The sequence below is a fragment of the Emys orbicularis genome, chromosome 23 (genome assembly GCF_028017835.1).
Source record: "Emys orbicularis isolate rEmyOrb1 chromosome 23, rEmyOrb1.hap1, whole genome shotgun sequence".
Taxonomy (NCBI): Eukaryota; Metazoa; Chordata; order Testudines; family Emydidae; genus Emys; species Emys orbicularis.
This window is the reverse complement of record NC_088705.1, coordinates 7,211,399-7,224,991: the sequence shown is the minus strand read 5'-3', so window position 1 is coordinate 7,224,991 and position 13,593 is coordinate 7,211,399. Positions and strand designations below refer to the sequence as shown.

The following is a 13,593-nucleotide window of genomic DNA, read 5'->3' as shown; positions in this document are numbered from 1 at the left end:
TGGGCAGCTCTGGGAGCCCTGGCTCGGCCTGGCGCCTTATTCCCATGCCCAGCCGCAGGAGGGCGCCCAGGAGCGCAGACGCCTGCCGCGGGCGGGAGGAGGCACCTCGTTCCCCCCGGCCGTGTCTCTACCCCTTTAAAGGGCGGGGCGCGTTGTGGGGAGGTTTGTCCGTTCCCGGCCGCCGTTCTCCTCTCTCCCTCCCTCCCCTCCCCCGTCCCCGTCCGCCATATTGTGGCCGCCGCAGCTCGAGCCGGAGCCTGGTGACGAGCCGCCGGAGCCGGAGATGGGTGAGGAGGCCGCTGCGGTCCCGCTGCGCCCTGCGGGGGGCGGGCCCCACAGGGGGAGGCTCCAGCCCGGCGGGTCCGGCCGCCCCTGCCCGCTCCGGGGCCCGCTCGCCGGGCTCTGACACCGAGCCCATCACCCTGGTATCCGAGCGCCGGGTCTCCGCGCCGGGCCCCTGGGGTGGGGTTAGCCGCCCCCCTCCCCCCGAGTGTGTCTGGGGTTAGCCGGCCCCTGGGTGCCCGGCCCCCCCTCAGCTCCCTGGGCGTATCTGGCTCTAGGGGGCGGGGTCTGTCCCCTGCCCGCCCCGTGCCCCCGCTCTGTCTCCCCGGCTGCAGCGCCGGGTCTGCCCCCCCGGCCCCCCGCTCTCGGGCAACGTTTCCTGCGCTGGGGGTGGCGAGCGGGGCCTGGCGTTGCGGGGCGGCCGGTGTTTCTGACTCCCCGGTGGGGTGGCTGGTCGTGCGTCCGTGGGGCCTGAGTCTTTGATGGGGGGGTGATGGCGATGCTAGAGGGTGACTCCGGGGCCGGTCTGGGTGGCAGCGCCCTCCCGTCTCTCTAGAGACGCTTCTGCTTATTCATTCTGAGCGCAGGTTGCTTGGCACTCCCCCCCCCCCCCCCCCATATATCTGCCTGTTCTGTCTTCTGGTGAAAGCTGCCCCCCCATCATGGTGAAGCAGCATCCTGCGGGCATGAGGACACGCATGCTGATGGGGTGTAGTTAGGGCCCTTGGCTTGGATGCAATTTAAGGGGTTGTGCAGGTTTTGGGGAGACCATGAGAAGCAATAAAACGTTGCTGCAGCCTGCTCTATGGGGGGATGCACAAAACCCCCTTGACCTTTTGCATAATAGGGGGTTTGTCCCAGTGTCCTAGCCAAAATTTCCCCGCCCTTCACTTTTGTTTTAATTAGTTTGTTGGCTGACATCTCCCACCCCAGAAGTGGTAACATTTCAGAGGTACTGCCCTTTTCATCTAGAAAGGAAGGTGCTATATTGTGCTTCAAATGTTGCATGGTAAAGAGTATTTGGTTGGGCTTTATCAGCAATACTCGGAAGAGAGGAAACCGACAACCACAGTCATTTTGTTGTTCCCCAAAAATCATTGCAGCAATGGGATAGTTTGCCAACCATGGGCCTGTTCACCTGGCTGTCAGGCTGGTATGCCAGCCATAAAATGCACAGGGTGGGGAGGAATCACTTTATCTCTTGACTTATAAAATGTACTTACCTAACCAGCTCTTTGGAGCTGGGCATTGTCTATCTGCATGTCTGGGAAGCACCTAGCACACTGTGGCCTCTGTCTAAATAATACTCAGGGCGTATGTATGAAGATTAAAACATAAGCTACTCACTATCTGCTACTTTCTGCAAATTGCTGCTAACCAATCCCTTCCCCTCTCTCATTGAATAGATGAGCCGTATACACTTCCTGAAGGTCAGTGGACCAATTCTTCCTAACCCAAGGCACCCTAGCTCTGTGTGTGTTTTTACCAAAGTCCAGTTCTGAGGCAAAACTTTCACTGTGTATGTGGGGAATCAATCAGTCTAGGACTGTTTCCTAGTGACTTAGTAGGGGAGATATCCTGAGGTAGTCAGGAATGAGACTTAAAAATGCTTCTCTGTTCTGCAGATCTATTTAATCCTTTTGAGAGAAGCATGCTGCTGAGTAGGGGCCTGTATAGCTCTGCACAGATGTTCGGCTTGTTGGTGCCCTGTCCTTGGTTTCAAGCTAACTAGCAACAGCTGTTTGAATGTGAGCGTTGCTTACAGGTTTCTAGCGTTCTCTGAGCAGTATGAAGAGGAATTACTTTTCTGAGAACTTAACTATATAGCTGACCTCTCCTGCCTCTCGGTACTGGTTATATAGTACTGTTATATTATTGTTCTTGGGTTGGGGCAGGGGAAGCCCGGTTCTGCCTTCAAGGAAACTATGCCAGAAACCTTCCAGCAGCAACAATGTTCAAATGCAGCTGTTGCTAGCAAATCTTCATCCACAGTATGAATATGGTCTAGTGTCAGGTCTCTCATTAATCAACGTGTATCTAGGGATCTTGGACTGCTTTACATTTTAAGCTTCATAGAAGGTGAAGATTAGATTAGCAGAGGATTGTACAGAATGGACTGCCGTGGTTGCAAACCTCCTGTAATGGAGATGCCACATAAGAAGCTGATGACTGGAGAAAACTGAGCTGTTCCTAGGGGCCTGTTTCCCTTGCTGTGTTAAGGAATTAAAGTTTTGCAGGATAATGCTGCAGTCATGTTAAACATATCTAGGTCTTCCATGGGTAGCCAAGATCAAACTGTTGTAACACCACTCTGTTAAAATGGTTAAGACCGTGTTTTAAACACCTGAATAGAGTGCTGCTCTGATTCTGACTTAGGTTAAAATAAAATCCTATTTAACTATAACTACTCTATTTGTAATATGTAGTCCATGGTGGTGGTAGACGAGTACAGTGACTTACTCAGTTCTATAGGCATCAGCACTTCCTTATCTTTGCTTTAGGGAACTGTAGTCCTAGAGTTCAAGTGCTGGTTGTGGACTTCACAGAAACTTGATTTGACTCTTCTGTCTACAGCAGAATAGGCTGTCTTCTGGCGTTGTGTAGAGAATGAGAGAACTCTCCTAGCTGGGCTATTGTCTAGTCCTAAGCTGTGTAGTAAATATTATGGTTTATAGCAAACTGACATCTACAAACAAATGACAACTGAACATTGCCTTTCAAAGACTACTTTAGTAGCATCGTGAGAAGCTCTGATCTTCTCTCATTGGGCCTGAAATGAAGACTTCCTACCCAGAAAAATGTGAGACCCTGTTTTCTTGGGTTTTAACTAGCAGGGCATGATTTGAATTGGAGAGCGGGGAAGAAAGGACAAACTATACAACAGACTAAAGATTCTTTTGTAAAAACAAGGACTAGCGTCTTGTTGGAGTTGACTGCTGATATTGTCTAGTAAGCCAGCTCTAGTTCAATGTCCTTCATGGGAGGATACAATTAGCACACCATGACCTTGCCACAAGCTTTTACTCCACCTCCAAATACCTCTTCTGTGGCCCACCACAAAAATACTACTTAAGGTGGCCACAAGTCTGGGGAAGGTGATGGTTAAAGATGTTCTAGACTGTGCAATTCTATAAGGACTCATGCTAGAGCTTGGAATGTAAATCCTGACCAGAGAATTAGATATTAGATTTAAAAAAAATCACAGTAGACAAGTGTCCAATAGCCTGAACAATTAATTTTAAAAAAATATATTTTCTCCTCAATCTAAAATTAATGGTTTAATCCAAAGATCACTTTCCCCTCCCCTTAATGTCTCTTACTAGCTTATTTTAAAGAGACATACAGTTTTGTGACAATTATTTAATTCAAAAAAGACCATTTATTAAAATCCTACACTGATAGAATGTTAAGGTAGCATGGCATGCTGGGATTGGACAGTGTGGGATGGATCACTCGATAATTTCCCTGCTCTGTTCTTCCCTCTGAAGCCTCTGGCACCGGCTGATCAGAAGATAAGATGGGCCACTGGTCTGACCCAGGATGGCTGTTCATATGTTCTTAAGTGTTCAAAAGTCAGAAACTGTCAAAGCTGAGGTGGTGCAGATGGTGTTAACTCTGCCTCTTTATGTATCTATAACACTAGGCCAATGATTTGGCCATGTATGTTTGTCAAATACAATATTACTCTACTACTCTTATATGTGCGGTGTTAGAGAAGAGCTCAGAAGCAAGTGTTCATTCATTCACTATGCAACTTGGGCACATAAATGATGTTATTGGACTGTTTATCTAGCATACCAAGTAGCACCAAGTGTTGGTACTAAGACAGTACTGTTTGGGTCCCAAAGTTGGCAAGTTTAAGTAGTTAGGTGGCTGCTTTGGCTTGATTGTACATATTGGTCTGGATGCAGTGAGCATGTATTTAGTATTGGGATAATTGAATGTGCGTTAAAATGGTTAGTGTAATAAAGGTAGGGGAATTGGTATCCCCACTACCTACAGTTAAAAATTAGTGGTTTTGGTTTTTTAATTTCTATACAGTACAAGTAAGCGTCACATGCACCTAATCTCTTATTGGAAAAAAATATACAATACTATCTGACTCTTAAAGAGCACGTTAGCAAAGATGGGCATGCCGGGATTTTATATACCTCATTGCCTTGAAACTCATCTTGCAAGAAGGCTATCTGGAATGGTGCAATTGTCATGAGTATTTCAAACACTGAGTTTAACTGTTTGACTTAGTTAAATGCCTAATCCTCTTGTTTAAGCACTTACTATAAAGGCCTAGCTGACTTTAGCTGTGGCAATATTACACATTATAGATTTTCAACTCCGTCTGTGCTGGGGAACTGCACTTACTCAGGTGAGAAGGCTGCTGAAAACTTCAGAATCTTGTTTGGGGGTGGCTTGCAAGCAGAACTGAAGCTGGAAAGTGTTTTTGGCAGTCAGCTGAGGAATGGATGGCTACCTTTACATGGAGGTATGGGGAGAATAAATGCAATCTTAACAGGATTGAATTTAGTGAAAAACCAATATAACAAGTGACTGCTGATTCCCTAGAAGAAAATCTTTACTTTTCCCTCTCTACGCAGCCAGCTCCATGAGTAGACTGGCTGCATGTTCCAGTAATGATGTCACATCACTAGCTCTTGGTAGCTAAAACAGAAGGGAATGAGCCAATGGTGACTGGTGCACCAGACAGCCAAAAGAACTGCGTGGATAAGCGTTTTACTAGCACAGAATGTACTGTGTGCAAAGCACACAGCTATGGGATCTAAGGCAGGCTATGTTAAGACAGTTCTCAGCGTTCACTGTATTTGTTTTTATTTGTGTTAAACATTCAGGAACATGTTTGTTCAATTAAAATACCTACCTTGAGAAAATGTAAAGGTTGGAGAGTCAAACATTTAACACAGAAAATATCCTAGTTAAAAGAACATTCCTAAGTCCTACTCTTTGCAGAACGGTTTCCCTATTAGTGTTTATAAGTAACACTTAAAAATAGTGTAACTAAGATCAGAAGGAATATTTTCAGTGTAATCTGTACATTTGATGGTACTTTCCAGTATAGTCAACTTCACTCCTTTGTGTCTTCCACTAGGGGACAAAGACAACTTGAAAAAGTCACTGTAAAACTGCACAAATTAGTAGGGGGACTCAATGGCAGGTGCAATACAAGAAACCACTTTTAACTAGTTGTTATTAACTAATTTCAAGTTGTTGCTGTCCTTTTAAGGTTTATATGCAACACTGACTCAACCCCTTTGTGCATGTGCCTTACGACAACTAAAATACAACTTAGTTTTTCCCCTACAATTGTAAACATCCTGCAAATTCTCTTGGTTTAGTTATGAACTCTTCAAGAAGGGAGTTCCTAAGACAAATGTTGACAGGTCCTTATCTGTAGCTGCTGCTGGTAAACCTGTTTGTGGAGGAATCTCTTTGCCAGCTTGTAAAGCAAGAGACTGTTCTAAATTAAATCCCCCCCCCCCCCCCCGAAGGACACTATCCAATTAAATTCTTTAAAAGAATTGTTCAGAATCCACTTCGATAGCACATCCTTTGAAATAGTGTCCTGAATTTTATAAGGGTTTTTGTTTCTGTTCCCCATTAAGATTAGTCTGTCCAACAAGGGAGAAACTGACTCTAGAAGAAGCAGTGAAACAGGCCATATACAGTGTGCTTTCAATTGCATAAAGTAAATTGAAAGAAACAATCTTTTTGCTAACTTACTTCAGTTACAGTAATCTCTGGTAGGTACAAAAATTTTCCACCTGTGGTTTTCAAATTGAATGGGTTTCTTCCATCCTTCAACCTAGCCACTATATTAGGAAGTTTAAAGAAAGGGGAGAAGGACTAAAATGAAATTCCAAAATATGTTACCTCTTGCTGTTTCATTATCTCCATAATGTTGAATGGTTTAGTTTTCTAATTGAATGTGACCATTTTTCTGCCACTTCCTTCATCACAAACTATATCACCAACTTCCTGCTAGGAAGTGCCAATTAGCAGATGAATGCACTAGAGAGGCTGGAAACTTTGATTTATACTACGTTAGTTTTAGTAGAAATTTGTATTCAGAACTATTGCACGTTCATAGCTCTTTCCATTCAAGGATCTCAAAGCACTTTATAAATATTAATGAGTTAATCCTAGCAACCTTGTAGGTGCTGTATAAATCCAAAGTAGTCTCTGATGAAAGAGCAGTGCATACTACTCACACTGAAGCAGGTTTCCATGGTCTAACATAATACTTGCAGACACATCAGTCACTTAAGATTTTCATGAATAGTCCAAATATTGTATGGTGGTGATCCACTTCATTGTTTTTTTTGTCCCCCCCCCCCCCCCCCCGTCTTGGTTTCCAGCACCATTAAATAACCATTAACTCATCCTTCTAACCCATGAAATGCTCATCCCTTTGGGATGAAGGAGGTGTGTATTCTGCAGTAGGTTTGCTTGGTTTTTAAACCTAAGCCATTCCTTCAGAGCACAGTTTGTGGAAGGGCAAGCATTTCATTGGAAACAATCCCTTCAAAGAAAGGAACCTACTGAGTTTGTCACCCTAGTGATTATTAAAATTGATCGGTTTCCTGTTCAGTATATGTGGGCCTGTTGACCTCCTTGAAGATAATTGTGTAGGTAGCTGAAAATATATGTTGATTCCTTATCTGCTGCAGGCAGCTGTTCGGGATTCGGCAAAATGAAACTGGGCTTGGAAGACAAACTTCTAGACAGAAGTAGAAACTTCAGAGAAATGGGGAAGGAAACTTTTTGTTTCCATTGAAGCTTGCAGAGCTTGATGATTTGTCCTTGAGATGCACATGCAGTGCAGTCGATTTGTGTGTCTGCAGGCAAATACATGCCAATCTGTATTGTAAAGCCTTGGCCACCCTATAATGAATCTCTCTCTCTCTCTCTCTCTCTGTGTATATATAGCCATTATGAGACTGTTCCTACGTTTAGAGGTGAATGATGTTGTAAATCAGGTGTCTAGTCCACTGACTTGCCTATTAGTATTGCCCTTTGTGCTACAGTTTCAATTCAGAAATACTTGATTGGCATGACAAGTCAGGCAAATGTTGACAACATATAAAGGACCGTAGGTATCTGTCAGAAGTAGGTATGAATTGTGTTCTGTGATTTATCTTGTGTGCCTTTGTTATTACTATTTCTGCTCCAGAGACAAGGTGAGAACATAGCACTAGGCCATCTCTGCCATCTTTCTCCTTTCTCGCAGGCCTGGGTACAGGTTCTGGGCCGCCCCCCCCCTTGCTTTTGGTGGAAAGTTTTATCATTCTTGATAACGTGAGTATTGGTCTCACTGATTGGTTTAGTAGGCAAGTCTGCTAGAGGTCAGGTGGGGGCTTTTGGTTGCTGTGAGATTGTCACATCTTAACGTCTGATATTGCCGATAAAGTAAGACGAGGAAACCATGTTAATTGCACTTCATCTAGGTTTGAAGTGTTGGATTGAAATGCTCCAAAACCAGACACATGGGTTCACCCAGGTTGTTTTCCATGCTGTGGTTGGGGCTCCTCAGATTTCATAATATAGGAAGAGTTTTTTTTCTCTTGGGACTGTTCACTGTCCTGAGCTCCTAGAAGGCAGCTACTCGCTTCCTCCCAGATGGATAAACTGAGTTCAGTGCAGCTTACTGGACTAGGATCTCTTAGATGATGTCAGCCCCTGTCTTTTCTGGATGGCCATATAAATATCACACTTGTAAGGAGGCTGTTAAGGCTGTATTCCTACTTTGAACTTTAGGGTACAAATGTAGGGGCCTGCATGAAAACTGCTAAGCTTATCTACCAGCTTAGCTCTGGTTCGCTGCCACCATTTTAAGAATTCCCTTCCTGGGAAGCCTTGAGAAACCTTTCACCAATTCCCTGGGGAATACAGATCCAAACTGCTTGGATCTTAAACAAGGAGAAATTGACCCTTCCCCCCTCCTTTCTTTTACCAACTCCTGGTGAATACAGATTCAAACCCCCTTTGGATCTTAAAACAAGGATAAATTAATCAGGTTCTTAAAAAGAAGGCTTTTAATTAAAGCAAAAGGTAAAAATTATCTTTGCAAAATTAGTATGGAAAATAACTTTACAGGGTAATCAAACTTAAAGAGCTCAGAGGAATCCCCTCTGTCTTAGGTTTAAAGTATAGCAAACAAGATAAGCACTCTGGTAAAAGGTACATTTACAAGTTGAGAAAACAAAGTAAATCTAAGACGCCTTGCCTGGCTTTTACTTACAATTTTGAAATAAGAGAGACTTGTTTAGAAAGATGGGGAGAACCTGGATTGATGTCTGGTCCCTCTCAGTCCCAAGAGCGAACAACCCCTTAAACAAAGGACACACACAAAAGCCTTTTCCCCCCCCCAAGATTTGAAAATATCTTGTCCCCTTATTGGTCCTCTGGGTCAGGTGTCAGCCAGGTTACCCGAGCTTCTTAACCCTTTACAGGTAAAAGGATTTTGGAGTCTCTGACCAGGAGGGATTTTAGTACTGTACACAGAGAGCTGTTACCCTTTCTTTTATAGTTATGACACGCCCCCCAAATCACAGATAGTGTTGGACGTTTGGTTCCACACTGGCTGTGATTTCTTTCCTGGAGCTCTAGGAGAAAACAGAGTTAATAAGACACACGTACCTTTAGACATACTACTGATTATATAAAAACTAACAATATGTTTCATTCCAAAAACAATTGTTAACCAGTTAACTCTGGGAAACTTTTCCGGGAGAGTGCATCAGCCACTTTGTTAGAAGCTTCCGAAATGTGTTGTATTTTAAAATTAAAATCTTGGAGAGCTAAACTTTACCGAAGAAGTTTTTTGTTATTTTCCTTGGCGGTATGAAGCCACTGTAGCGCAGCATGGTCTGTTTGTAGTTGGAAACGCCGTCCCCAAACATATGGGCGTAGCTTTTCTAGCGCGTACACAATGGCGTAGCATTCCTTTTTGCTGATTGACCAGTGGCTTTCCCTCTTAGACAGTTTCTTGCTGAGAAACACGACAGGATGGAATTTTTGATCTGGTTCTTCCTGCATTAAAACTGCTTCCACGCCTCGCTCGGAAGCATTTGTGGTTATTAGGAACGGTTTGTTAAAGTCTGGGGCCCTTAGCACAGGGTCAGACATGAGTGTTGCCTTAAGCTGGTTAAAGGCCTTTTGACACTTATCAGTTTACTGAACTGTATTTGGCTGTTTCTTTTTGGTTAGGTTTGTTAGCGGGGCGGCGATTTGGCTGTAGTGTGGTACAAATCGCCTATAATATTCGGCCAAGCCTAAGAAGGATTGGACCTGTTTTTTTGACTTTGGAACCGGCCACTTTTGGATAGCATCCACTTTGGCCTGTAGGGGATTTATAGTTTCTTGACCCACCTGGTGCCCCAGGTACGTCACTTTGTTTTGGCCTATTTGACACTTTTTAGCCTTAACAGTTAGTCCTGCCTGCCGGATGCGCTCGAAGACTTTTTTTAGGTGCTCCAGGTGTTTTGTCCATGAATCAGAAAAAATGGCCACATCATTGAGGTAGGCAACTGCAGATTTTCCCAATTCTGCTAGGAGACCATCTACAAGTCTTTGGAAGGTGGCGGGTGCATTTCGCAACCCGAAAGGGAGTACATTGAATTCATACACCCCTGCCTGGGTGACGAAGGCTGACCTTTCCTTAGCGGGTTCATTTAGTGGTACTTGCCAGTACCCTTTGGTTAAGTTTAAAGTAGAGATGAATTGGGCATGTCCCAATTTTTCCAATAGCTTATTTGTGCGTGGCATTGGATAGTTGTCAGGACGAGTTACAGCATTTAGCTTACGGTAGTCCACGCAAAAGCGTATTTCCCCATCTGGTTTGGGAACTAGAACCACTGGAGATGCCCATGCACTGGTAGAGGGGCGGATTATACCCATCTGTAGCATGTTCTGGATCTCCCTTTGTATAGCCGCTTGGGCATGAGGTGACTCCCGGTAGGGTGGGGTTCTAATTGGGTGAGCATTACCTGTGTCAATGGAGTGGTATGCCCGTTCGGTCCGCCCTGGAGTGGCTGAGAAAATTGGTGCAAAGCTTGTGCACAGGTTCTTTATCTGCTGTCGCTGCAGACGTTCCAGGGTCGTGGAGAGGTTCACCTCTTCCACGCCACCATTCCTTTTTCCTTCATAGTAGACACCTGCAGGCCACTCCGCGTTATTAGTTTCCTGGGCTGTAAACTGGCAAACGTTTAATTCTCTAGAATAAAAGGGCTTAAGAGAATTAACATGGTATACCTTAGGCTTTATGTTGGAGGTGGGGGAGGCTATGAGATAGTTAACAGCTCCTAGGCGCTCCTGGACCGTGAATGGTCCTTCCCACGACGCTTTCATTTTATGGGCCTGGAGCGCCTTTAAGACCATGACTTGGTCTCCTACTTTGAAGGACCGTTTTCTGGAATGTTTATTATACCAGGCCTTTTGCTCTTTTTGAGCATCCTTTAGGTTTTCTTTAGCAAGGGCTAAAGAGTGTCGGAGGGTGTTTTGTAGGTTGCTTACAAAGTCTAGAATGTTAGTCTCTGGAGAAGGCGTAAACCCCTCCCATTGCTGCTTCACCAACTGTAATGGCCCCTTAACCTTGCGGCCATACACAAGTTCAAATGGTGAAAACCCTAAACTGGGATGTGGTACAGCCCTGTAGGCAAAAAGCAACTGCTGCAACACTAGGTTCCAATTATTGGAGTGTTCATTTACGAATTTACGTATTATGGCCCCCAAAGTTCCATTAAACCTCTCCACCAGACCATTGGTTTGATGGTGATGAGGGGTGGCAACCAAGTGATTTACCCCATGAGCTTTTTACAGGTTTTTTATGTTCCCTGCCAGGAAATTAGTTCCCGAATCTGTAAGTATGTCGGAGGGCCACCCTACCCTGGCAAAAATGTTTGCTAATGCCTGGCACACACTTTTAGTCTTGGTGTTGCTTAAGGGTACAGCTTCCGGCCATTGGGTAGCAAAATCCATGAAAGTCAGTACGTACTGCTTTCCTCTGGGTGTTTTCTTTGGGAAAGGACCCAGAATATCCACAGCTACTTGCTGAAATGGGACCTTAATTATGGGTAGTGGCTGGAGAGGGGCTTTAACCTGGTCTTGGGGCTTTTCCACTTGTTGGCACACCTCACAAGACCGGACATAATTAGCAACGTTCTTGCCCATTTCCTCCCAGTGGAAGGACTTCCCCAACCGGTCTTTGGTTCTGTTCACCCCAGAATGGCCACTGGGATGATTATGGGCTAAGCTCAAGAGTTTTACCCGATACTTAGTGGGAACTACCAGCTGTTTTTGAGGATGCCAGTCTTCCTGGTGCCCACCAGAAAGAGTCTCCTTGTATAAAAGTCCTTTTTCTACAACAAACCGGGATCGGTTAGAAGAGCTGAGAGGCGGTGGGGTGCTCCGTGCCGCCGCCCAAGCTTTTTGAAGGCTGTTATCTGCTTCCTGCTCGGCCTGGAACTGTTCCCTTGATGCTGGAGACATCAGTTCCTTCTTGGACTGTGGACTGGGGCTTGGTCCCTCTGGAAGCGATGCAGGTGCTGGGGCTTTTTCCATTGACTGTGAACCGCTGTCCGCTGGTGCACTATGTGGTATTTTAGGCTCTGGCTGAGCCTCTTGGGTAGGGTTATCTGCTGCTTCCGCCAGTTTAGGCTCGCTGGTGCCCTCTGGCATTGGAGTTGTAGACGGGGTTGCAAGCGCTGGACTCAGTGCTGGCAATGGTTCTGGTGCTGGTTGCGTTGCCAGTTCCGGTTCTGGGACTGGCTTTGGCTGGGTCTCTGGGATTGGATCCACTACGGCTGTTGCAGTCGTTGGCAGGGGATCCGGTTCCACCACCTGTGTTTGGGTCTTCGGTAACACAGACGGGGTCCTGGTGGACGGCTCAGGAACAGGGATGGGGGTGAAAGCTTGCTTAGCCTGGCTGCGGGTGACTATTCCCACCCTCTTGGCTAGCTTCACATGGTTAGCCAAGTCTTCCCCCAGTAGCATGGGAATGGGATAATTGTTATAGACTGCAAAAGTCCACATTTCTGACCAGCCCTTGTACTGGACATGCAACTTGGCTGTAGGCAAGGTTACAGACTGTGACACGAAGGGTTGAATTGTCACTGTAGCCTCCGGGTTGATGAGTTTGGGGTCCACTAGGGATTGGTGGATAGTTGACACTTGTGCCCCAGTGTCCCTCCAAGCGATAACCTTCTTTCCGCCCACTCTCAAGGTTTCCCTTCGCTCCGAGGGTATGAGAGAGGCATCTGGGTCTGGGTTTCTTTGGTGTGATTGGGGTGTAATGAACTGTAATCGGTTGGGGTTCTTGGGGCAGTGAGCCTTTATATGCCCCAGTTCATTACATTTAAAACATCGCCCTGCTAAGGTATCACCGGGGCGATGTTGGTTGCTGGAGACTGGTGTGGTGGGGTGAGAAGGCGTCTGGGGTTTCCCTTGGGATGTGGGTGGGGTCTTGGGTTGTTCCCGGTGATAAGGTTTTGTTTTGGCTTGCCCCTTCTGATATTCGCTCCAACTGCTACTAGCTTTTTTTTTTCTGTCACCTCCACCCATTTGGCTCCAATCTCCCCCGCCTTGGTTACAGTTTTGGGCTTCCCATCTAGGATGTACCTTTCTATTTCCTCAGGAACACCCTCTAAAAACTGCTCCATTTTTACTAGGGAAAGCAGATCTTCCAAAGATTTAACATTTGCTCCTGATACCCAGGCATCACAATTTTTGTTAATGTGATAGGCATGCCGGGTAAATGACACATCTGGTTTCCACCTTAGGGCTCGGAACCGCCGACTGGCATGCTCGGGTGTTAGCCCCATTCTGAGTCTGGCCTTGTTTTTAAAAAGTTCATAACTGTTCATGTGTTCCTTAGGCATTTCAGCCGCCACTTTTGCTAAGGGTCCACTGAGCTGCGGCCTCAGCTCTACCATGTACTGGGTTGGAGGGATGTCGTATCCAAGGCAGGCCCTTTCAAAATTTTTTAAGAAGGCCTCAGTATCATCGCCTGCCTTGTAGGTGGGGAATTTCCTGGGATGGGAAGTGGTACCTGGAGAGGAGTTGTTAGGATGGTCTGATGCACCCTGCCTAGTTCGTGCTGCTTCCAGTTCCATTTCTTTTTTTTTTAGCTCCATCTCTTTTTTATGGGCCTCCTGTTTGGCTTTTTTCTCGAGTTTTTTAATTTGAAGTAGTTTTTGATGTTTTTTTTCATTTTCTTCTGCTTCTAGTCTGGCCAGTTCTAGTTTGCTAGCTGCTTCACTGGTAGTTATTTTCCTGGTTTTCTTGTGCTGGGTCTCGCCC

General features: G+C 45.6%; 1 protein-coding gene across 1 annotated transcript in view; it reads left to right on the top strand.

Annotated features, from left to right (window-relative positions):
• The first annotated feature begins 219 nt into the window (after window positions 1-219).
• The window catches only part of KPNA6 (karyopherin subunit alpha 6), a 40,474-nt gene continuing 27,100 nt past the window's right edge, over window positions 220-13,593 (top strand). The window contains exon 1 of the mRNA XM_065421905.1: window positions 220-287. Within this exon, the coding sequence (XP_065277977.1) occupies window positions 284-287 (4 nt within the window). The 5' untranslated portion in view covers window positions 220-283. The remainder of the gene's footprint in view (window positions 288-13,593) is intronic.